We start from the raw sequence: 22,224 nt of genomic DNA, 5'->3' as shown, positions 1-22,224 counted from the left end.
TTCCCCACCTTTGCAATTGATCTCCATTAACTACTATGCTGCTACCTGCCATTTCACATCCCAAACCTTTTCAGGAGGCTCGCCGAGGATTTCCTCGTCAGTGCTTTTTATCCTTTGCCTTATTTCTCCGCTATTTTCTTTGCAAAGCAGTTTGTCAACTATTGACTCCTTCCAGAGCTGCCAAATCTCCTGCATTTGAAGGAGATATCTGAGTCATATTTCAGAGTAGCAGCCGTGTTAGTCTGTATTCGCAAAAAGAAAAGGAGTACTTGTGGCACCTTAGAGACTAACAAATTTATTTGAGCATAAGCTTATCCGATGAAGTGAGCTGTAGCTCATGAAAGCTTATGCTCAAATAAATTTGTTAGTCTCTAAGGTGCCACAAGTCCTCCTTTTCTATCTGAGTCGTAGTTTCCTCTTGCTTTGAGGCTGTCCCCTCCTGCATTTGAAGCTTCCGTGTCTGCAGGAGGTTTCCTATCTGTGAAGGTTATCATACTGTGAATATGTTCCTCTTACTACAGAAGCCTGCTGGAGGTGTAGAAGGCTGGGAATGTGTAAGAGGACATGTAAATGAGGAGAGAGCAGGAGGTCAGGGGATGGTGGGAGGCTCCCAGATGCAGAAAGGAGAGATTCAATAGGGGAAGGAGAGGTGAAAGAAAATAATATGAGTGTGATTTGGAGGGGAGAAAGAGACAGCAGAAGGAAGAGGAGGCAAGAAGGAGAGACCTGAAATAAAGAGTGGAAAAACAAAGAGAGGTGGAGATAACCTTCTAGCTAGCACCAGGGCTTCTTGTCAGGCACAAACAGTAAAGCAGGTCTGGGGTCATGCCCTGCACTGCCATGTGGGACACCTGGGTTCCATATCAAGTCCTGGTTTCTCGCTTCCTGAGCAGAGAGTAGATGATATAAAGCAGGGGAAAACTGGGTATCTGTGCTGCTCTGACAAGGATATGGGGAGACAGCCCTGCTACAGAGAGGGGAAATGAATGAGAGCGAGAGACAGCCATCGCACTTGTACTGCTGCTGAAATCTTTCCACACTGCATTTAGTTTTCAGACATTTACTGGGGAAGACCTTCCCCAGCCCTTAGACTTACAGCTATATTTTACTCTTCAAGGAATCAGTTCCCATTGTTTCTCTGCTCTCACCATAGTCACAGTCCACTCTGTGCAACCTGCCCTTGGGCCCTTCAGTGGGATCGTCCAAAGGAAGTGGGTCCCAGAAGCACTTCTCTTCTGGCAACCTTTTATCTAGACTCTAGCAAATCCAAATAATGTGTTCCTGGGCCACACGTTGCCTCTGAGGCACAGAGCCATGAAATCTGAAATTAGAGTAGCTGTGGCTCAACAAGTAGTCCATCCGAGCTGCTAGGTCACATGATGAGATCTTCATGGGATGGCAGTGGTCGTTGGGAAGAGGAGCTGTTGTCTACTGTTGCCGACCTTAAGCAGGGAGAGAGCCCAGGTCTATTGGAGGCTATTGGGAGGGAGCGGGCTGTGAGCTTATCAAAGGGAGGGAAACACTGGAGGACTAGGGAAGGGCCCCAGAGAGGGAGGGGAGAATCAGTGGGGCTAGAAGGAAGGAGCCTTAAAAAAGCTGGGATGCTTCACAGAACCAGAGGGTTAAACCGTTTGCTCATTGACAGTCATCGCTGACAGGGTGTGTGCCATGGAGTGCGCTTTGGCCCTCCCAGAAACTGCGCCACAACCCCAAGACAGAGGGCTCCATCCTTAGCTCATGCTTGGCGCAGCTGAAGGGACAGGCAGTCATGGCCTTAGCTCAGGTGGAGCTGCACAGGACTGCTCTATTCTGTGCTGGTTAGAATGGTCCCTGGTGGACCGGCCCATCCTGACTCTTCCCTGTCCCCTGCTGGCTCTGAGGGGTGCTGGGCCAGGGAGGCAGAAGCTTGTTGACATCATTATCGTCTGTTAAGTGAGGGGCTTTTCCCTTTAAAAGATTCTATAGAGAGGCTGGGAGTAAGAGCAGATGTTGCAATGAACATTGCCCTGGTGGTCTGGCTTCCCCCTCCTTCTTTACTGTTTACTTGTGTGTAATAAATGTTTATAAAAATGGCTTGTTTGGTGAGGTACAATAAGCAAAACCATGGCCCCGGCAACACAGCTTGGAGCCCAAGTTAGTTTCAATGTTGTGACTGTAAACCAAGGATCAGATGGGGTAACTTACAAATGAAAACATCCTAAAAGCCCCAATGGATCCCTAGTGGAGTGTTCTTGCTGTTAGTCCTCAGGGTCAAAATCATGGTGTTTGGGTGACAGGTGACTCTCAGCTGTGGTAGGTATCCTCAGCTCTGTTGAATCCATCAGAGCCTTCTGGCTGGCTGCTTTTAGGGTATGGTGATTGATGGCTAAGAAATCCTTGTAATTAATAATTTGAGCTCATCATCTGGGGGGTTCCAGAAAGATAGCTCTCCTAAGAGGGAGCCTGTTTACCTCTTAGCAGTTCTTCCGTATTCCATTCAGTGGAAGGCAGTATTAAACAAAAGCTGCTCGGTCTCAAAGCTAAGCACAATAAGAATAAAGGGAAACTGTACCTGATTTGTTTGAATAAAAGACAGGCAAGGCCCTAACTTCTTTTTTTCCTCTGTCACTGTGTGATGGCAGTTCCAGCAGGAAATCCAGATGCGTCAGAATGAGGCATCCCGGGAGTCTCGAAAGAAGGACAAACTGGAGAAGGAGTTTAAACACATTCAAGTGGAAATGGACAACAAGCAGAGTGAAATAAAGGCACTGCAGCAGCATGTGCTGAAGAACAAAGAGGAGCTCCTAAAACTGGAACAGCAGCTCAAGGAACAGAAGGTACAGTACGTGATTCTGTTATCTGCAACACAAAAATTGGAATAGTATCAGGGTCCGATATCAGACACAGAAGAAATTAGTTTGCTCTTTTAGCATTTTCATAATAGAATGAGGGATGGGGAAGACCAATTAGATTGTCAAGATGATCTCTTTGTCACTGGAGGGGCTATATCATGCTAAACAGAAGCCCCCAGTGAAATCAACAAGGAGTACTGCCTAAAGTTTTGTGGCAAGAAATGGCCTCAGGATCGTTATGTACGGTAAAAGGAGACTTTCTATACTCTGGCCAGAATGCAGATATGTTCTGCTTCAGTTATGCTAATATGTTAGACTGGTATTTACATTGGAACCTAAAGGATTTAGGTGCCCAAATACCAATGAAATTCACTGGGATTCAAGTGCCTAACTCCCTTAGGCTGTGTTGAAAATACCAGTGTTGATGTTTAAATCCTAATTAAAATAGTAATGCATGACAGTCCAATATTATCCTTTTCTTATGGACAAGTTATTTTTTTCACTCTTAAAGGCCTTTGGTTTTCCACCTGGTTAATGATGATTTTTAGGGGTCTTCTTGCAAAGACCACAGTGATTGGGACCAAATACCCCAAAGCTGGTGTGATTTAGTGGTCAGCGCAGCAGACTGGACTCAGATTATATTCCTAGTTTTGCAAAAGACTTGCTGTGGTGTGTTGGGAAACCTCTGTGCTTTGGTTTCTCCATCTGAAAACTGGGAAAAATTACACTTACCTCCCTCTCAAAATTACTGTGAAGTTTAGCTAATGAATGTTTGCATAAACACTATAAAAGTCTCTAGAGAAGCATGAAGCATTGTCTTAAATCTTTTTATTTTTTTAACCAAGTACTGTTTTCAAACCAGTCTTCTGGCGAAGTCCTAAAGCAGTGTTTTGCGACTAGTTTGTATCGTTAGGGAACCACAGCAGCTTCAATGAAGAATCCCCTTCATAGTCATTACAGCTGAGTCCTTGGCTCTTCTGTGCTGCAGAAGTCACTACACTCACCTCCCATCTCTCTCTCTCTCCCAGCATGCAATGGGGGTGAGGAATCCCCCACACACCCTTTTTTTTTTAAACAGCATATTGATCTGCCACACATGGAAGCTTGAACTGAAAAATATGATAATAGTTCTTTCCTCACTTATAAAGTAGTGTCTGCCAGAGGAAGTCCCATCATGCAGAAGAAAAGTCTGGCAGCTCCAATATCGAAATATATGTTCTCCGTATGAACCATGAAACTGCTGTTCTGGGCTTTTGGCTGAACAAAGCTGTCAAAATAGCTGTGCCATGATGTCAGCAAACTGCACACTCCATAAAGTGTTATAGGCATATTAATGTAGGATTTGCTTGCAAACATAGAGCTCCCCTGCCCCTCAGATGATTAAAATTATTTGAATCTCATATTCATTTGCAATGATTGTAGTGAGTTGCTAGGTAAGTGATGCCTGCCAAATGGCAAAGAGGCATTAAAATATTTATCTACCACCTGTGAGGGAGACTTGCAAAGCTCCCAGAGAAAATTATGCTGGCTATGTTATTCATTAGAATTATTTTTCTCAGCCGTTGAACATTTATCATATTTCTGAGCACATTAATAATTTCATCAGGGATAAAGAACAATTTCTATCAAGAGAAAAATCTTCAGTAGCTCTGATCCCCCAGGGAGACTCAAGGTGCTGCCAGTCTGTCTATGTAGATACATTAGAATTAGATTTAAAAGAATTATCTGGATTGTTTTATAATCTAACAGATCCTGAATGAAAGAGCTGCCAAAGAACTTGAGCAATTTCAAGCGAGAAACTCTAAACTCCAGCAAGAGAACGAGCAGCACAGCATGGCCTTTGAACAAATAACACAGGAGAACCAGCAGAAAACAGTGGAGCTGAAAGTAAGTAGCAGCTCATATTTGCATGGCATCAGATATATCCCTCTGCTGTTGGGAATTTGGTGTTGGTGATTCAGTAGATGGCATTCTTCCCTCTGAGTCAGTAACTATACCAGCATCCCAGTCTATTACCAGTACAAACTGTGCTGTTTCAGATGAGATATAAGACTGAGGTCCTGAGTACTTGTGATCATTAAAGACCTCATGATATTTTTCACAAAGGCAAAGTCTTTTTTTCGATTGTAAGCCCTCTGTGGGAGAGGCTGTGCCTTCCTTAATGTTTGTATAGTGATTAGCATATTGTGAGTGTTGCTGGAAGCCAATAATATATAGGAATAATAACTGCCCCAGCCAACTTCCAATGTAGGTACAGCCTGCCTACTTAAATTTCCTCTTTGGTATCAATTGGGGAAGTTAAATACAATTCAGTAGGTTGTTGTTTGCTTGCTGACCTAAACTGTTAACTTGTGTTGCTGTGCACTGTTAAACAGCTGTTTTGCTCCACGTCAGAGGTAGCTGCATTTCATCAGTGGGTAAAGTGACTGCTACATACAGTTTTTAAAGCATTTCAAGAGCTTTTGGGAATAAAAGACACTGTAGATATTATTACTATATGTCTGCTGAATCTGATCTCCCCCAGCCAAGAGCATGGCTGCAGTTACAACACTGGCTATATGGGAAAACAGGACAGAAAAGCAATAGGTTATCAAACTTTTGTAAAGTACAACTGATTCAGCTAATTAAAAGAAGTCAGTTGCTGATAGAAAGCTTTCTTGCAGTGGGCACTGTTGGTTAAAACAATGAAAACAAATGACAACAGACGTGTTAGAAGATCTGTCCAAAGCTAATGTAACATAAAGAGCCTGTTCGGGAACCCCAGTGAGATTTCACTGTAGGAGTTTGTTTTTCTGTTGCATTGCTGTGCACACTGGAAGGGCACTTTTATTACCTATTGAAAAACCAGATTACTCTGCCTGGTTAGCTAGCATAATTGTTATTCCCAGCAGTATCATCTTTGCATAACATTTAACAAACAACATGTTCAAATGGGAACTGAGTACAAGATTCAAGGTGGGTGCAAAGGCAGATATTAGCTGTGTAAGGGCCTGATCCTCACTTCAGTGGAAGTTGGAGCTCAAAACTTCATCAAATTATGAGCACAGATTTCTGAAAATTCATTGTTAAGGTGCTGTCCAGTTATTATTTATTTGTATTGCTTGTGGGTGCCCTAGTCATGGGCCATGACCCCATTATGCTAGGTGCTGTAGGTGGGGGCCTGATCCTGTAGTGTGCAAACACCTCTGGCATAGTACTAAGCACCCCAGCACCGAGTGATGTAAATGTTTGCAAATTTCTTGAAGTCCAGTCTTTGTCAGTAGGACTTGGGTGCACTCAGTTCCTCACAGGAGGTATCTGCATCTCACAGGATTAGGTCCCTAGTAGTGACTGATTCTGCGAATGGGGCAGTGTGCACTGTGATTTGGGAAGGCTTAAAATGTGATGGCATTGATGCAACTACAGGGCAATTTTATATTTGTTTCATAGTAGGTGTGGGGATTATTTCTGATGTATTGATTGGTTGCAGTCACTACTGTGCAATGATCACTATTGGCAACATTTTAGTGCAGTGTCTTGGATCAATAGTTTCACTTCCTGATTCCATAATGTGATGTGGACTCAAAGATTTGGTCTTTAAAGCTGTAGATTCATGCTTTTAGGGATGTAGAATCAGATCAGACCATCAGTCACCAGTAGCTGATGTGTCAATGAAAGGCAAGGCTACTCAGACCTAATCCGTTGAGCCAGTTGTGCGGTGCTGTGCATGGACTGCAGCTGGGAATTCTTTATTGATCTCTCTTATGCCCTGAAGCATGAGATTTGATTACCTTTCTCATTGCCTCAGCTGACTTTGTTTAAATTATTTTAATAGTGGTGCAATTCTCCAGACTTTCTCTAAATCCAGCCGCAGCATTTATCTTAGTGGCCTCCTGTGCCACTGAGTACTGTACATAAACTATATTCTAAGCAAAGAAGTATTTCCTTTTGTTGATTCTAAATGGATTGTCCTTCTCAACCGCTCTCCCTTCTGTTTCTACACAGGTGAGAGAGGATGAGCTGACTCAGATGCGTCATGAAATTTCAAAACTCTCCAAGATGAGAGAAGTTATCCAGAGAAAACTGCGTGTTGCAGAGGAACAAAAAGTTGAAGCAGAATACCAGAGGGATACCCTAAAAAACCAAATGTCTGGACTAGAGAGAGGTAGGAATCAAAGCACTGTTGTGTTGCCACTGTTGTGTTGGGCTGGCCCTGTTGTGTTGTTTGTTATAATGTTCATTCAGTGTATGTTCCAAGTCAAGATCATGCCTCTTTGGTGCCCAGTATGGGACCATATGAATGGGAGCGGCACGGCACTATGGCTATAATGCCCTTACGTATGTCTCCTGGGTCTTTGGAATTTTCACACACTGCGGCATGTGCTGGGTGAAAACATAATGGGCCAGATCTGCAGCCCCTTTGTGTGGCAGGTGTAACCCTTCCCACCCCAAGAAATACCCTCACTGTGTGTGTCTGTGTGCAAGCCTGTATTGTCGGTGCACCAGCCCCTGATGCAGAGGGCATTGTGCTGCTGGCTGTGGGAAGATTGGAAGAAGACACAAGCAGGGCATTTTTTTGCCCCTGCAGTTTTGTGCGCCTACAATGATACCAGTATGGAGATGACTCCAGTGCAACAGACTGAATTATAGTGAAGTGCTGAAATATAAAGCCCCATTCTGCTATATACCTAGTGTGGACATGTTGCCTCAGTAGAAGCTTCCCTGTGCTCTGCCTAGACTGTAGGTTGTATACTGAACTGACTGCACATATGGGACATGAAGTATTTTATATGACTGTATGTATGGGACGTGCTGTCTTTCATATTCATATCTCCACAACTGTGAAAGGTAAGGGTCTCACAGCCATTCTGCTGTTGCCTCATCGGATCAGGCCTCATGCTGGGATGGAGGGGAAGACACAGGAAATGCAGCTCTGTCTTTGAATGGGTGAGAAAGGCAACAGATAACAATGCACCTCCTGGCAACTTTGATTGTTCTCATGCATTCCAGTGCATTGTATTGCCTGCATCTCAGCCTTTCCGATATCAGCATGTCAATTTCTGGTTCAGACACATATGTCCTCTTACTTATTTTGTTAGTGATTTATTCGTCTTTGTATTTGGATGAAGGGCCAAATCTAGATTGCCTTAAGTGGGAGCAGCTTCAGTGAAGCCAATGGAGTTATGCCCTTATGCCAGGACTGGATTTGACCCAGAGGGATTGCATCCGATGAAGTGAGCTGTAGCTCATGAAAGCTTATGCTCAAATAAATTTGTTAGTCTCTAAGGTGCCACAATTACTCCTTTTCTTTTTGTGGATACAGACTAACACGGCTGTTACTAAACCTAAAACAACTCTGTAAATCTAAATCCAATATTTTCTAAAGGAACTAGTGATTTCAGGAGACTCACCGTTTGGATGCCAAGCTTGAGATGTCTTTAAATGACCTGATTTTCAGAGTGCATAGCATTTTCTGAAAATCCAGCTCCTTTACAGTGTCTCAAATTAAAATCAGAGGCACCCAAAATCACTCGTCCCTTTTGAAAATCTTGGCCTAATGCTCCACTAGTGCCTAAATATGGATTCACATCCCTAAATTTAGGCACCTGAATTTGCAAATGGAGGTCATAAATTATATCTCCATTTATATAATATTAATAAAGCTTTTTAAAAAGTCCACAGACCTTTGTTTTTGCCAGCTATGCAGTTTGAACCCAGAGTTTAATAATCTTTTCCTTGCTTTTAGAGTTGGAGATTGCTAAAAAGCAGGTAGAAATTGATAAGAAAGCCATAGATGAGCTGGTGAGAGAAAGGGACATATTAAACAAGGTGAGCTTGCTTTGCTAACACTGGTAAACAAATATCTTGCCTTGAATATGAGATGTCTGTAGTTTAAACCATGCTCCCCCCCTTTCTATGAATTGAAACAACATTACTATCTGTGAACACAAAAGGGACTTCTTAGTATTAGCATATAAAACAGCAGGGGACTGTAAGTGTTATGTGCATTTGCCTTTATTGCAAACGTGTTATTTGATATTCTAAGCAGTTGATTACTCCTCTGCTTGTAGTATCTACAACATATCGAGTTTAATGTTAATCTAGTCAAATTAGGGCTGTGCTAATAAAAAACACACCATCTGTCTGCATCACAGCCTTGTCTGTTTTTAACCCTGATCTCTCCTGCCACCATTTTCTGAAACTGAGTTTGGTAGATTTGACTCTATAATGTGATTCTTTAGGTTTCTCACTTGGTTGAGAATTAAACATTGTTCTGCATCCTGAATGAGTCTATTACAGGGTTACCTTTTGAAGAGGGTGAAAAACTGATTCTTTAGTTTTGAAGGATTTTGAAGGATTTTTTAAAGTGAGGTTAGAAAAGTAACTTGATTAAACTGAGATCTTGGTGTCCTGTTTATTCTCCTTCTATGACTTGCAGGCCAACCTTGCTCAGTTTACAGGTTCAACCGGGTTACTAGAAAATGGGACTGGAAGGTGTTCCCCAGTGCCTTCATTATTCCCCCTTATGAACAACCCTCTCCATTCCTTCTGTAATGCAAACATCAGTAGCCCAGCTTCCAATTCAAAAATACTGCCTCATTCTAGAGCCCTCTAGCAGGACTAGGAGCTCCCGCAGGATCTGCTGCCATAATAGTGGGAGCGGGTGAAATGTAATTTGTTGAGGCCACAATTGTGTGGCAAAAAAACTCAAACTCCAGTAATTTGCAGGAAAACACTAAATCTCTGGTCAGTTTGTCATAAATAGAATTTCAGCAAGGTAAAGAAAGTTTTTCTTTAAAAAAAAATAAAATAAAGGTTTTAATACTTAAATTTAAGCAAGGAATAGAAAGAAATTTAGTGTCTATTACAACAGGAGTTAAAGTATTTTTTTACATGGCTTAAGCAAGATTTGTTTTATTCTTTTAGTGGTAAAAATTGTGTCCGAATTCCCTTTATGTATATAATATATTAACGGAGGTGGGTTTTTTTTTAATTTTTGTTTTGTTGTTTTTTAAGTAGCATGGGGAATCTGTCTCTCTTGCGGGATTTGTGGGATCTGAGGTTTGGGTGGGAGCGGGATAAACCCGTAAGAAACAATGCGGGAGTGGGCAGGAGTGGGTATTGCAAGGTGGGATGGGAGCAGAGATTAAAAAAAATAGCCCAACACAGGGCTCTGCCTCATTCTTTATGCAGTGATCCCCAAACTGTGGGTTTTTTCCCTGCCAGAGGGGCATGCGGAGGAACGTTCGGGGTGGGGTGCAGCGGGGCCTGGGCCAGCTGGGAACCAGCCCTGCTCTGCCCCCAGTTGTACTCCGGCCTTGCCCCCAGATACGGCTCTGGCTCCTGGTCTTCCTGGCTGTGGCTCTGTTCCTGGTCCTGGCCCTAACTCCACTTCCGGCCCCAGCCTCAGCCCTGCCCCCAGCCATGGCCCCAACCCCAGTCCCTGGCTCCCAGCCACACCTCCGCTCCTGACCGTGGCCCCAGCTGCCAGCCCCGACTGCATCCTAGCTGTGGCTCCATTCCAGTTTCCTGGCTGTGGCACCAGCCCCACCCCCAGCCTCAGCCCCCACCACGAACTGGCTGCAGTTCTGCTCCCAGCCTTGGCCTCTGGCCTTGTCCCTGCTCCTGGCTTCGGCCCCACTCCTGGCCCTGGGTGTGACTCTGCTCCCAGCCGTGGCCCCAGCCGCAGCTCTTGCTCCGGCCTTGGGCCCTGGCCTGGACCATGGTCCCGTTCCTGGCCCAGGGTGGGGGATGAGGTTGGGGAATGGCATGGACAGATCACATTACGAGTAAGGGTGGGCGTGCCATAAAAAGTTGGGGGACCACTGCTTTAGTGACTGTCAGACTCATGGAGACAGTCTCATGATCATATTTGGAGACTGAGTGTCATTAATTTAGCGGATCTGATAAGGTGTAATGACTCGAGGGCATTCCTAACCCACTCAGACACAAGCTAGTGTTTAACATAGTGTGTACAGTGCAGCATTCTGAGTTACAGACATGGGTGGATATTGTTTTGGGATTCTTTTTGCAGAACTTGCTAAAGGCTGCCAGTGTCACTCAAAAGCAGCTGAACCTGGTGAAGCTCCATGAACAGTCCAAGAGGAACTTGGAAGAAGAAATTCAGAACTATAAGGATGAGGCTCAGAAGCAGAGGAAGATCATCTACCAGCTGGAAAAAGAGAGAGACCGTTATATCAATGAAGCTAGTGAACTCACCCAGAAGGTATGAGATGATTTGTGTACACACGATTCATCCATCTCTCTCTCTCCCCCTCAAAATTGGAAAGAGACTAGATTCAGTTCCTGACATTCTAGATTTAGCTGATAGGTAGGACTGAGCAATGGTCTGCAGAGAGTTTACAAAGATTTTAATAAAGCTTGTGGGTTTTAGGCAGATCGTTGCACTCAGGACTGTCTTGTACATTTGTTCACTGTTCTAGGCTAGCATCTTCTTTTTCTCCCCTATCTTCCATGTGGTTAAAAATAATTTTGGCCATGTCCATCCTCTGCCAGATTTTCCTGACTTTTTAACCAACTTCTCTTTGGCTCTGCTGCCTTGCTATTGCCCCACATGGTGATCTTTACAAACTGATCACAGATATATAGATTCCAAGGCTAGAAGGGACCACTGTGATCATTTAGTCCGATCTCCTATATAACAACAGACCAGAGAACTTCCCCAAAATACTTCCTAAAGCAGATATTTAGAAAAACATCCAATCTCAATTTAAAACTTGTCAGTGATAGAGAATCCACCATGATCCTTGGTAAATTGTTCCAATGGTTAATTATTTACAGGTTAATATCTCCAGGGGCCTAGGTTCAAATCAAAGTTGCTCCTTCATCAAGATCTTCCTTTTCCCTGCTTAAGTCACTTTTCTTTCTCTGTGTATGAGACACATTACTATGTTTCTGCTCTGTCTGGGAGGTCCAGTGAATGTGATAGTGATACGCAAGGCCAGGTATGCAAGATTGCAGTGATACGCCAGGCAAGGCCACTGGGATCTGAGGGTATGTCTACACAGTGAAAAACAAACAAACAAACCCTTGCAATGCAAGTCTTAGAGCCTGGGTCAACAGACTTGGGCTTGTGGAGGGTCTCAGAGCCTGGGCTCCAGCATGAGCCCAAATATCTACACTACTATCTGTAGCCCCATAGCACGTACCCTATGGGCCCAAATCGGCTGAGACTTGCTGCTGTAGGTCTTTTTTTGCTGTGTAGATGTACCCTGAGTGTGCTGCCATTGCTTTTCTCCCAACCACCCTGCTCCGGGAATGCGAAATAGTCTGAGATTCAAACCTAGGTCTCCTACATGTTACTTCTGAGCCACAGAGAGGTATTCTGTGTTCATTTATGTCTTATTCTCTCAGCCCTATTTAAGCTGCAAAGATGATCCTTCAAGCTGCTGAGTGCCCTCAAATTCCACTGAAGGCAGTAGGAGTTGAGGATGCTCAGCACTCTGCAAGAAGAGCTCAGCACTTCACAGGATGGGGATTTGTAAAATTCCCTATTACCTCTGAACATACTAATTCAATCCAGTCTGTGATACATGGGCTACTTGGAGAATCTGCGCAAAAGCTTTTTGTTGTGTCCATTGCCTCCTATTGTAGAATCATAGAATCATAGGACAGGAAGGGACCTCGAGAGGTCCTCTAGTCCAGTCCTCTGCACGCATGGCAAGACTAAGTATTATCAGACCATCCCTGACAGGTGTTTGTCCAACCTGCTCTTAAAAATCTCCAGTGATGGAGATTCCACAACTTCCGTGGGCAATTTATTCCAGTGCTTAACCAACTTGACAGTTAGGAAGTTTCCAGCGTAAACCTCCCTTGTTGCAATTTAAGCCCATTGCTTCTTGTCCTATCCTCAGAGGTTAAGAAGAAGTTTTTTTCTCCCTCCTGCTCGTAATGACCTTTTATGTACTTGAAAACTGTTATCATGTCCCCTCTCAGTCTTCTCTTTTCCAGACTAAACAAATTCAATTTTTTTCAATCTTCTCTCATGGGTCATGTTTTCTAGACTTTTAATAATTTTTGTTGCTCTTCTCTGGACTTTCTTCAATTTCTTGAAATGTGGACCCAAAACTGGACACAATACCCCAGTTGAGGCCTAATCAGTATGGAGTAGAGCAGAAGAATTACTTCTTGTGTCTTGCTTACAACACTCCTGCTAATACATCCCAGAATGATGTTTGCTTTTTTTCAACAGTGTTACACTGTTGACTCATATTTAGCTTGTGGTCCACTATGACCCCCAGATCCCTTTTCCCAGTACTCCTTCCTAGACAGTCATTTCCCATTTTGTATGTGTGCAACTGATTGTTCCTTCCTAAGTGGAGTACTTTGCATTTGTCCTTATTGAATTAATCCTATTTACTTCGGACCACTTCCCCAGTTTGTCCAGATCAATTTTGAATTATAATTTATCATCCAAAGCAGTTGCAACCCCTCCCAGCTTGGTATTGTCCGCAAACTTTATAAATGTACTCTCTATGCCATTATCTAAATCATTGATGAAGATATTGAACAGTACTGGACCCAGAACTGATCCATGCAGGTCCTCACTCAGTATACCCTTCCAGCATGACTGAACCACTGATAACTACTCTCTGGGAATGATTTTTCCAACCAGTTCTGCATCCACCTTATAGTAGCTCCATCTAGGTTGCATTTCCCTAGTTTGTTTATGAGAAGGTCATGCGAGACAGTATCAAAAGCCTTATTAAAGTCAAGATATACCACGTCTATTGCTTCCCCCCATCCACAAGGCTTGTTACCCTGTCAAAGAAAGCTATCAGGTTGGTTTGACACCATTTGTTCTTGACAAATCCATGCTGACAGTTACTTATCACCTTATTATCTTCTAGATGTTTGCAAATTGATTTCTTAATTATTTGCTCCATTATCTTTCCAGGTTCAGAAGTTAAGCAGACTGGTCTAATTCCCCGGGTTGTCCTTATTTCCCTTTTTATAGATTGGCACTATATTTGCCCTTTCCCAGTCTTCTGGAATCTCTTCCGTGACTTTTGAAAGATAATCTCTAATGGCTCCGCTATCTCCTCAGTCAGTTCTTTGAGTATTCTAGGATGCATTTCATCAGGCCCTGATGGCTTGAAGACATCTAACCTGTCTAAGTAATTTTTAACTTGTTGTTCTTTCCCTATTTTAGACTCTGATCATACCTCATTTTCACTGGCATTCACTATATTAGACATCCGGTCACCACCAACCTTCTTGGTGAAAACCGAAACAAAGAAGTCGTTAAGCACGTCTGCCATTTCCACATTTTCTGGTATTGTTTTTCTCCCCTAATTGAGTAACGGGCCTACCCTGTCTTTGGTCTTCCTCTTGCTTCTAATGTGTTTTTAGAATGTTTTCTTGTTACCCTTTATGTCTCTAGCTAGTCTGATCTTGTTTTGTGCTTTGGCCTTTCTAAGTTTGTCCCTATATACTTGTGTTATTTGTTCATATTCAAACTTCATTGCACCGTGACCCCCTTCTAACAAAAACAATTACGACATGACCCCAGGAGCGGGGACTGAAACCTGAGCCTGCCTAAGCCCCACTGCCCTGTTGTGGGGGCAAAGCCCAAGGGCTTCAGCCCCAGGCAGGGGGACTGTAACCTGAGCACCACCACTCAGGGTGAAGCTCTTGGGCTTCAGCTTCAGTCCTGGGCAGTGGGGCTCGGGATTTGGCCCTAGATGCCAGCAAGTCTAAGTCCGCTCTGGTGACCCCATTAAAAGGGGTTGCAACCCACTTTGGGGTCCCGATACACAGTTTGAGAACTGCTGTTTTAGCTCATTGAAGATTCCTGGTTAAGCCAGGGTGTTCTCTTGCCATACTTCCAATCTTTCCTACGCAGTGCGATAGTTTGCTTTTGTGCCCTTAATAATGTCTCTCTGAAAAACTGCCAACTGTCTTCAATTGTTTTTCTCCTTAAACTTGCTTCCCATGGGATCTTATGTACTAACTCTCTGAGTTTGCTAAAGTCTGACTTCCTGAAATCCATTGTCTTTATTGTTCTGTTCTCCCTCCTACCATTTCTTAGAATCATGAGCTCTATCATTTCATGATCACTTTCATGCAAGCTGCCTTCCACTTTCAGATTCTCAACCAGTTCCTCCATATTTGTCAAAATCAAATCTAGAACAGCCTCTCCCCTAGTAGCTTTCTCCACCTTCTGAAATAAAAAATGGTCTCCAATACATTCCAAGAACTTGTTAGATAATCTGTGCCCTGCTGTGTTATTTTCCCCATCAGATCATAAAATATCAGGGTTGGAAGGGACCTCAGGAGGTCATCTAGTCCAACCCCCTGCTCAAAGCAGGACCAATCCACAATTTTTGCCCCAGATCCCTAAACAGCCCCCTCAAGGATTGAACTCGCAACCCTGGGTTTAAGCAGGCCAATACTCAAACCACTGAGCTATCCTTCCCCTCTGGATGGCTGAGTAGTTGAAGTCCCCCTCACCACCAAGTCCTGTGCTTTGGATGATCTTGTTAGTTGTTTAAAAAAAGCTTTTTCCACCTCTTCTTCCTGGAAGTGGACCCCTTCCATCACATCACCCTTGTTTTTTACCCCTTTTAGCCTTACCCAGAGACTTTCAACAAGTCTGACTCCTATTTCCATCTCAACCTCAGTCCAAGTGTGCACATTTTTAATACATAAGGCAACACCTCCTCCTTTTCTTCCCTGCCTGTCCTTCCCGAGCAAGCTTTAGCCTTCTGTACCGCTTTATTTCATATGGTGTGCTCAGGAACATGACAATGACATGTTCCATTAATTGCTGAAGATCACATTGCAGAGCTCTCCAAGAAGCTCTTTGATTTACTGGGAAGCTAGCCTTCAGGCTGTTTCAACTCACAAGTTATTTGCTACCTTCTCACTTTATAATTACCTCTTACACATTCATGTGATCAGTGGCTTCTAAATCATCTTTGAATGATACATACCCTCTTGTCTGGCTTACTTCATATAATTTCTTTGGAATAATATTCCATTTAAGTGAGATTTCTCTTTATTCCAAAGTCACATTTTACGTACCTCCCCGCACTGCATCTAATCATGTAGCTATGAGTTAGGATCATTATAAAGTACGGTCAAGCTGTAAATCACAGAAATCAGAACGGCAAGGATCTTGCTATAGAACTATGCATTTCTGATTAGTGCTGTGCACACTTTTTTGTACCTAGGGTGAAAAGGATGAATGCTTGAGGGTTTTCTGACTTTTCCACTTTGGGTGCAACATTTTTGGCATTTAATGTGAAAGTTCCATAACCCTTTTACCCTAACACATGTGCATCTAATGCAATGTGGTGGGAGGTGAAGTCCTTGCAGGTCTAGGCCACTCCTAAAACACCCATTCAAGTGCTCTCAGAGCCTGTCAGACATCACCCATGGCAAAGTGTGGTCAATGGAATAGTGGCCTCACTGTTGCAGAGCCTCAGGAAATGGGGGTTGTGACTCTAGGGCTGTTTGTGTAATGGTGCCTGTATTGTGTTTACCCATTTACAGGGGATTTTTACGCTTATTTGATTCACTAAGGGGCAAATCCAGACTCACTGTGCAGCTGCAGAGATCCCTGATCACATCAGGACTGGAGCAAGTTGCTGGGACTAGCACAGAGTTTCACACCCTGTGTGTGCTCTGCAGAGGCTCCCTGTGCTCAGTTGCTCTTTCCTTTTTGAGGGCAGGGCTCTGGGTGAGGCTGGTATATCTGTGATTATGCAAATCTCTCTGCTAGCCATTCCCCCTTGCACAGTAACCTGGGGATAGTGGCAGCCCTTATACTGCAATAGAGGAGCCTTATGCCAACTTGGGGGAAGATTCTCTTCCCAGAGGCTCTCCCCTGTGGACAGCCATGGCTGTGTCATCCCCTCTGCACCAATCAGTGGAGCTAGCCAGCCTCCTGGGGGCACATGATATACCCCGATGGCACAGCTGCTGTGCTCCTGAGGGATTCTAGGAATGCCTGTCTGACGCCCAGTGCCTTCCAGAGCTCCTGCTGGGGCCTGCCATGCCACACTGACCCTAACACAGGTCTGTAAATTCAAGGCAGGACTGTGCCCTTCGAGCTACAATACTGTTGTTTCAGGCATCTGATGAATAGCCTGTTGTTTAAAGTTACAACCAGGATGGCAAAGGATTTTATGGTGAGACTTCGTGCTAGATTCACCCTTCTATTCATTGTTCCTGATTCTCTGCTCACCTACACCACTTTTACACTGGTGTAACGCCATTGACTTCAGTGGTGTGAGTCCTGATTTACACCAGTATAAATGAGAGGAAAATCTTTCTTGTGTGGGCTGTATTAACTCACTACAAGTGTTAGTGGGACATTTCTCTTTAGAAAGTAGGCTGTTTTCACCTGAAACTTCAAGTTGTTAAAATCTCTGTTCCCTCTTGCAGCTTCAGACTCACCATTCAGAATCTGTTGGACAGCAAACAGTTGAATAAACCCTTCAATCTCACCTGTCATTGTTCCCTGGCCATGGTTAACTAGAGGTTACGAAGCAGTGTTGTATCTCCAAAAGCCCATTACAAGGTTAATGTCATACCCAAGAAAATCCAGAAACCTATTTCTTTTTTAATACGCTTCATCTATAGAAAGCTTAATGCTATAGCAGGATATTTAAGAAGTAGGCAGAACTTCTCAAGATCTCACAGCGGTTAAATAAAGTGAAGCAAATAAGCGAGGATCCAATACTAAGTTCTTGGGCAGGTTCACTGAAATGAAGGGTGAAGAAGTAAATAATAGCCAAATATACACATAAGATGTCCGAGGCTACAACGGAAAGCTGCCTCAAAATAATGGCTGATTTTCCTTGCTAAGCTGTGGCCACACTGTGCCCCTCCACCAGTTTAAAGTGCCCTATTGAAGAATCCTATGTCACCAGTGTAAGGCGCATGGCTGAGGAAAAGGGGGTATGGCCAAGATTCTCACACCTGGCTGATTCCTGGCTGCCACATTGTCCCCTGGAGGCTGTTGGCAGGCAGTGTAATGTAGAGGAATCTTCTGGTTGCTCTAACATGCCAAGATCAGGGTTGTACAAAGGCTACCTTGGCACCCCCATTCTGACCTGCACCATGCACTTCTTGCCCACAGCCAAGGATCTTGCTCAGTCTTTATACTGTAGTCTTGTTTAATTTCATGCACTACAAAACTGGGCGTGGCACACGATGCAAAATTGCATCAGTGTAATTGCACATGTTATGGCTTGAAGGCAAATGCCTCACTGGCCTTCTCAACTATGCACTCAGTGTCTGGAGTAATTATGCAGATTCTGGTTTTTGCATGAGTGCAAGGAAATCACCTTCCCCCCAAAATACACATATGAATGATTAGTTTTCCTGATACAAATTGGGAGTTTAAAGGGACCCTGTCACCATGAACTCTAGTCAGTTGCTTTCAGGTTGTACATGTGCCTCTGGGCTGCACTACCATTTTCATAATTAAAGGATTTACCAGACCAAAAATATCCTCTTTCCTGTGCTGCCTTAGGGTAAAATACACCCCATCTAGAGGGTTAGCACGGGGCCCATACATCACTTAATTCCCACTTAAGTCCTCATAGTAGGGCTTCATGTGCCAAAGCCACACACAGCGCTGGCATGGGAAGCCTCTCTGCCCCTCAGCTAAGCTCTGGAGTGTGTGTGTGGGGAAAGCAATTTCCAGCTTGTTCATGCCCCAAACCTGCAGGCTCCATAGCAGCCCCCGGGGCAGGGACTTAACACCCTCCCTGTGTCTTGCACCCCCCACCCTGGGTCTTGCTCCCAGGGAGCACGGGGCTGCTCCGTCCCTTAGAAACCCTCCCCTGCTGAGCCACCTCTCTGGCCCAGTTTGCTGAAGCCCCTGCAGTCAGGTTCCTCGGGCCCCCAGTGCACAATGCATCCTTAGGGCTTATCCCCTTCCTGCCTGCACTGTAGGGGTGGGACGGAGGACAGGAGGCGGCTGGGTTATTGTGTCAGTGGGTGGCTGGATTATGTCAGTGGCCAGCAGCAGCTGCGAGGTGTTAGCTGCCTTTTGACACTGTGTGGGCAGGAAGGGACAAGCTGTTTCCAAGCACAGGGGAGTGGGGAGGGGGAGGGAGGGAGGGAAGGGAAAGAGATGAGCTCTGCAAAGACAAGGGCCAGGTCATCCCTTCCCCCACTCCTCCCCTGCGGATGGAAGCAGCTCCCATCCCTTCCCTCCTGAAGAGTGCAGAAGGGTGGCTGCTGGCCACATTGTGGTGTGAACCCTGGCAGAAATCTGGGGAGAGGGAGCATGTGATTCTGCGTGCCCTCCACGTGTTGCCTCAGGAAGACGAGGTGCCAGGTACCAGGTGAGGCGGGTCCATCCTGGGGGCCCAGCCAGGCATGGAGGGAGGAGAGTGCTGGGCAGGGAGGGTTGGGTCGGGTCGGTCGGTCACCCACTCCCCTCTGTGGGAGAGGTGTATGAGATTGTGTGTGTGTCACCCCTCCCCGTGTGAACCCTAAAGCCTTAAAGATAATAAGGTAGATAAAAAGAATCCAACTACGCAGCATTTCTTTTTAACAGGGGCTCAGTCAACTTGATGTTCATTTGAACATTTGCACTGCATAGTTCCGATGGATTGCTGTTGAACTTACTTGAATATTAGACGAAGGTTTCTAACCATCAGAGGAGTGAAGTTTTGGAATAGCCTTCCAAGGGAAGCAATGGGGGCAAAAGATCTATCTGGATTTAAGATTAAACTCGATAAGTTTATGGAGGAGATGATACGATGGGATAACATGGTTTTGGTAATTAAATATTCATGGTAAATAGGCCCAATGGCCTGTGATGGGATATTAGATGGGGTGGGATCTGAGTTACCCAGGAAAGAATTTTCTATAGTATCTGGCTGGTGAATCTTGCCCATATGCTTAGGGTTTAGCTGATCGCCATATTTGGGGTCGGGAAGGAATTTTCCTCTAGGGCAGATTGGAAGAGGCCCTGGAGGTTTTTCGCCTTCCTCTGTAGCATGGGGCATGGGTCACTTGCTGGAGGATTTTCTGCTCCTTGAAGTCTTTAAACCACGATTTGAGGACTTCAATAGCTCAGACATAGGTGAGAGGTTTTTCGCAGGAGTGGTGGGTGAAATTCTGTGGCCTGCGTTGTGCAGGAGGTCAGACTAGATGATCATAATGGTCCCTTCTGACCTAAATATCTATGAATCTATGAATATGAGTAATTTTACCAGGTGTCCTGTATTGAGCATAGAGAAATATGGTCACTCTAGCTTCGATGGTATGTAAATGAATAGGCTTTGTGATGGCCCTATGCACAGAAGTGAACTCCCCCTGAATGTTGCTGGGTGCCTTCAACCCTATTAGATTTGAGGGCCCTCAGCCCCTCACAGAATCAGCCCCTGGATCACATTGTGCGAGCCTTTTTGGTATTTTTAAAGGGGAATTGTTTGAGTTTCATCACTTCACAAAAGGCGTAGTCAGCGTAAAAACCATGTGTACCAACTTGGAAAACTTAGTCCAGAAGTTTATCACTTATGTTGCATCAAATACAAGTTAAAGAGTTACAAATGCAGTGACCTACTTTCAAATCCTGCTTCAGCTTATATAGTCACTAGGCTACGCTGCAGATTTTAAACACTCTTTATTGATTTTATCTCACTCTTATTACTATTGGTAAATTGTTTTAACACAAAAAGAAAAGGCAGGAGTAGATTATAAACTGGGACTCTGCTTTCATATTGCATTGCAAGCAGTTTCTGGGCTCCTCTGCAGTCAGCTACAAATGTGCTGGAACTCCAGCCCCATTGCTGTGATAAAACGTTCTATATTTAGATACGCTTAGTCTCCAGAGTTGGGTGAAGGTGTCTTGTAGAGTAATCAATTCATTAAGCTCTTGCCCCATAGCCAGCCCCCTAAAGACCTTGCAGTACATTGGCTCTGCTGTCACATTCACAGAAGGGGACAACTATGCTAACTGCTAACTTTGCTGTTATTGCGTGTCTGTTCCAAACATTTTTATATTCCTGTGAATTTATATGAATACAAATTCTACTGCTCCTTGAACCATTACTTTCAAAGAATGGAGACCAGACACTTGGGTATGAATTGCAATTGTAATTCAGAGTTTATTCCTCCTGCGTGTCTATGCATAAAGCTGTTTTCCTCATTTGTTTTTATATCCCTTGGTATTTCTGCTCATTTTAAAGGTGGAATTCTTATCCCGCCCCGCATGATGAAACCAAAAGCAGATATTCTTCACTTTGTGCCCCTGCCCATATTTAGTTTTCTTTCTGTGCAATATTTGATGCATTCTGGTTGAATAGCCATACAGTGCTGCTTGATTATGCTCATCTGTTATGAAATCTGCGCCAGCAGGGTGAAGGGGCTTATTTTTGATAGAGCATCACTAAAAAGTCCAGCAAAATGATCAGGCAAACCATTTTTGTTGTTTCTTCTTTAACATAGTACTTGTCATTCCCCTTGAAGTGGTATGCCACCAACACTTTAATAAGGATCTCCCTCTCAAATTCTCCATCTCCATTAGCAACAAATGTGATCTTCCCTGGGCAAAATATCCCTCATCAAAATCCATCCACCACCATCCATCTCCACACTTCACCATTCCCAGCCCCTCATGAATGCTACTATGGTGGCTTCTTACCTGGCTGTTTAGTTGTAAATATAGTTGATTGACTCCCTTATTACTGTAATTATCCATCAAACATTTGGGATCAGATATTAGTTCAAACAACATTTAACTGGAAGGAAGAAAGAGAGACTGAAACCTCTTGTCCTTCACAATGATCTATCTGCAATCGTAACCAGTTGGAATATATCATACATATTCTCTTTCTGTCTCTCTCCCTAATGAGTAGCTGGTAAACATCTGAAATCTGGCCCTGGCTTTCTAAAAAACCTAATAACTTTTCCTATGAATGCTGCTTTGTGTTGCTCTGACCTTAAAATGTATATGTATTCTGCCTTTGTGTCTGAGCCAAAGCCTAGGCATCAGGTAAAAATAAAATGTTCCCCCAAATCAGCAACTCAGAAAGGTTAAATTTCCCACTCGGACCAAACTATTGTGACTGTTGGCACAGATTCTTATTATAGGGATTTGCAGCTGCCACCTTAGATGAAAATCACAAAGTTTTGTCCCATCCTGATAATCATGGGAAGATGGTTTAATCATGTTCATTTCCTATTTTCTGTTCCAGGTCCTCCAGCACATGGAAGATATCAAAGTGCGGGAAATGCAGATTTTTGACTACAAGAAGAAGATAGCAGAGGCGGAGACTAAATTAAAGCAGCAACAGAATCTGTATGAAGCTGTGAGATCAGACAGGAACCTATACAGTAAAAATCTGATTGAAGCTCAGGTACAAGAATACATTTTTTACTCTGTGATTTTTGCTTGTTTTTTTTTTTTAAGAAAATCATTCTA

General features: G+C 44.0%; 1 protein-coding gene across 2 annotated transcripts in view; it reads left to right on the top strand.

Annotated features, from left to right (window-relative positions):
• The window catches only part of CFAP58 (cilia and flagella associated protein 58), a 102,632-nt gene that overhangs the window by 13,267 nt on the left and 67,141 nt on the right, over positions 1-22,224 (top strand). For both annotated transcript variants that reach the window (XM_084634152.1, XM_084634153.1), the window contains exons 5-10: positions 2,622-2,816; positions 4,581-4,718; positions 6,816-6,975; positions 8,557-8,639; positions 10,846-11,037; positions 21,998-22,159. In XM_084634152.1, coding sequence (XP_084490278.1) covers positions 2,622-2,816; positions 4,581-4,718; positions 6,816-6,975; positions 8,557-8,639; positions 10,846-11,037; positions 21,998-22,159 — 930 coding nt within the window. The remainder of the gene's footprint in view (positions 1-2,621; positions 2,817-4,580; positions 4,719-6,815; positions 6,976-8,556; positions 8,640-10,845; positions 11,038-21,997; positions 22,160-22,224) is intronic.

This window comes from Lepidochelys olivacea, assembly GCF_965140295.1.
Source record: "Lepidochelys olivacea isolate rLepOli2 genome assembly, chromosome: 7".
In the NCBI taxonomy this organism is placed as follows: domain Eukaryota; kingdom Metazoa; phylum Chordata; order Testudines; family Cheloniidae; genus Lepidochelys; species Lepidochelys olivacea.
Note: the sequence above shows the minus strand (reverse complement) of the source record. Positions and strands in the feature narration are given on the sequence as shown.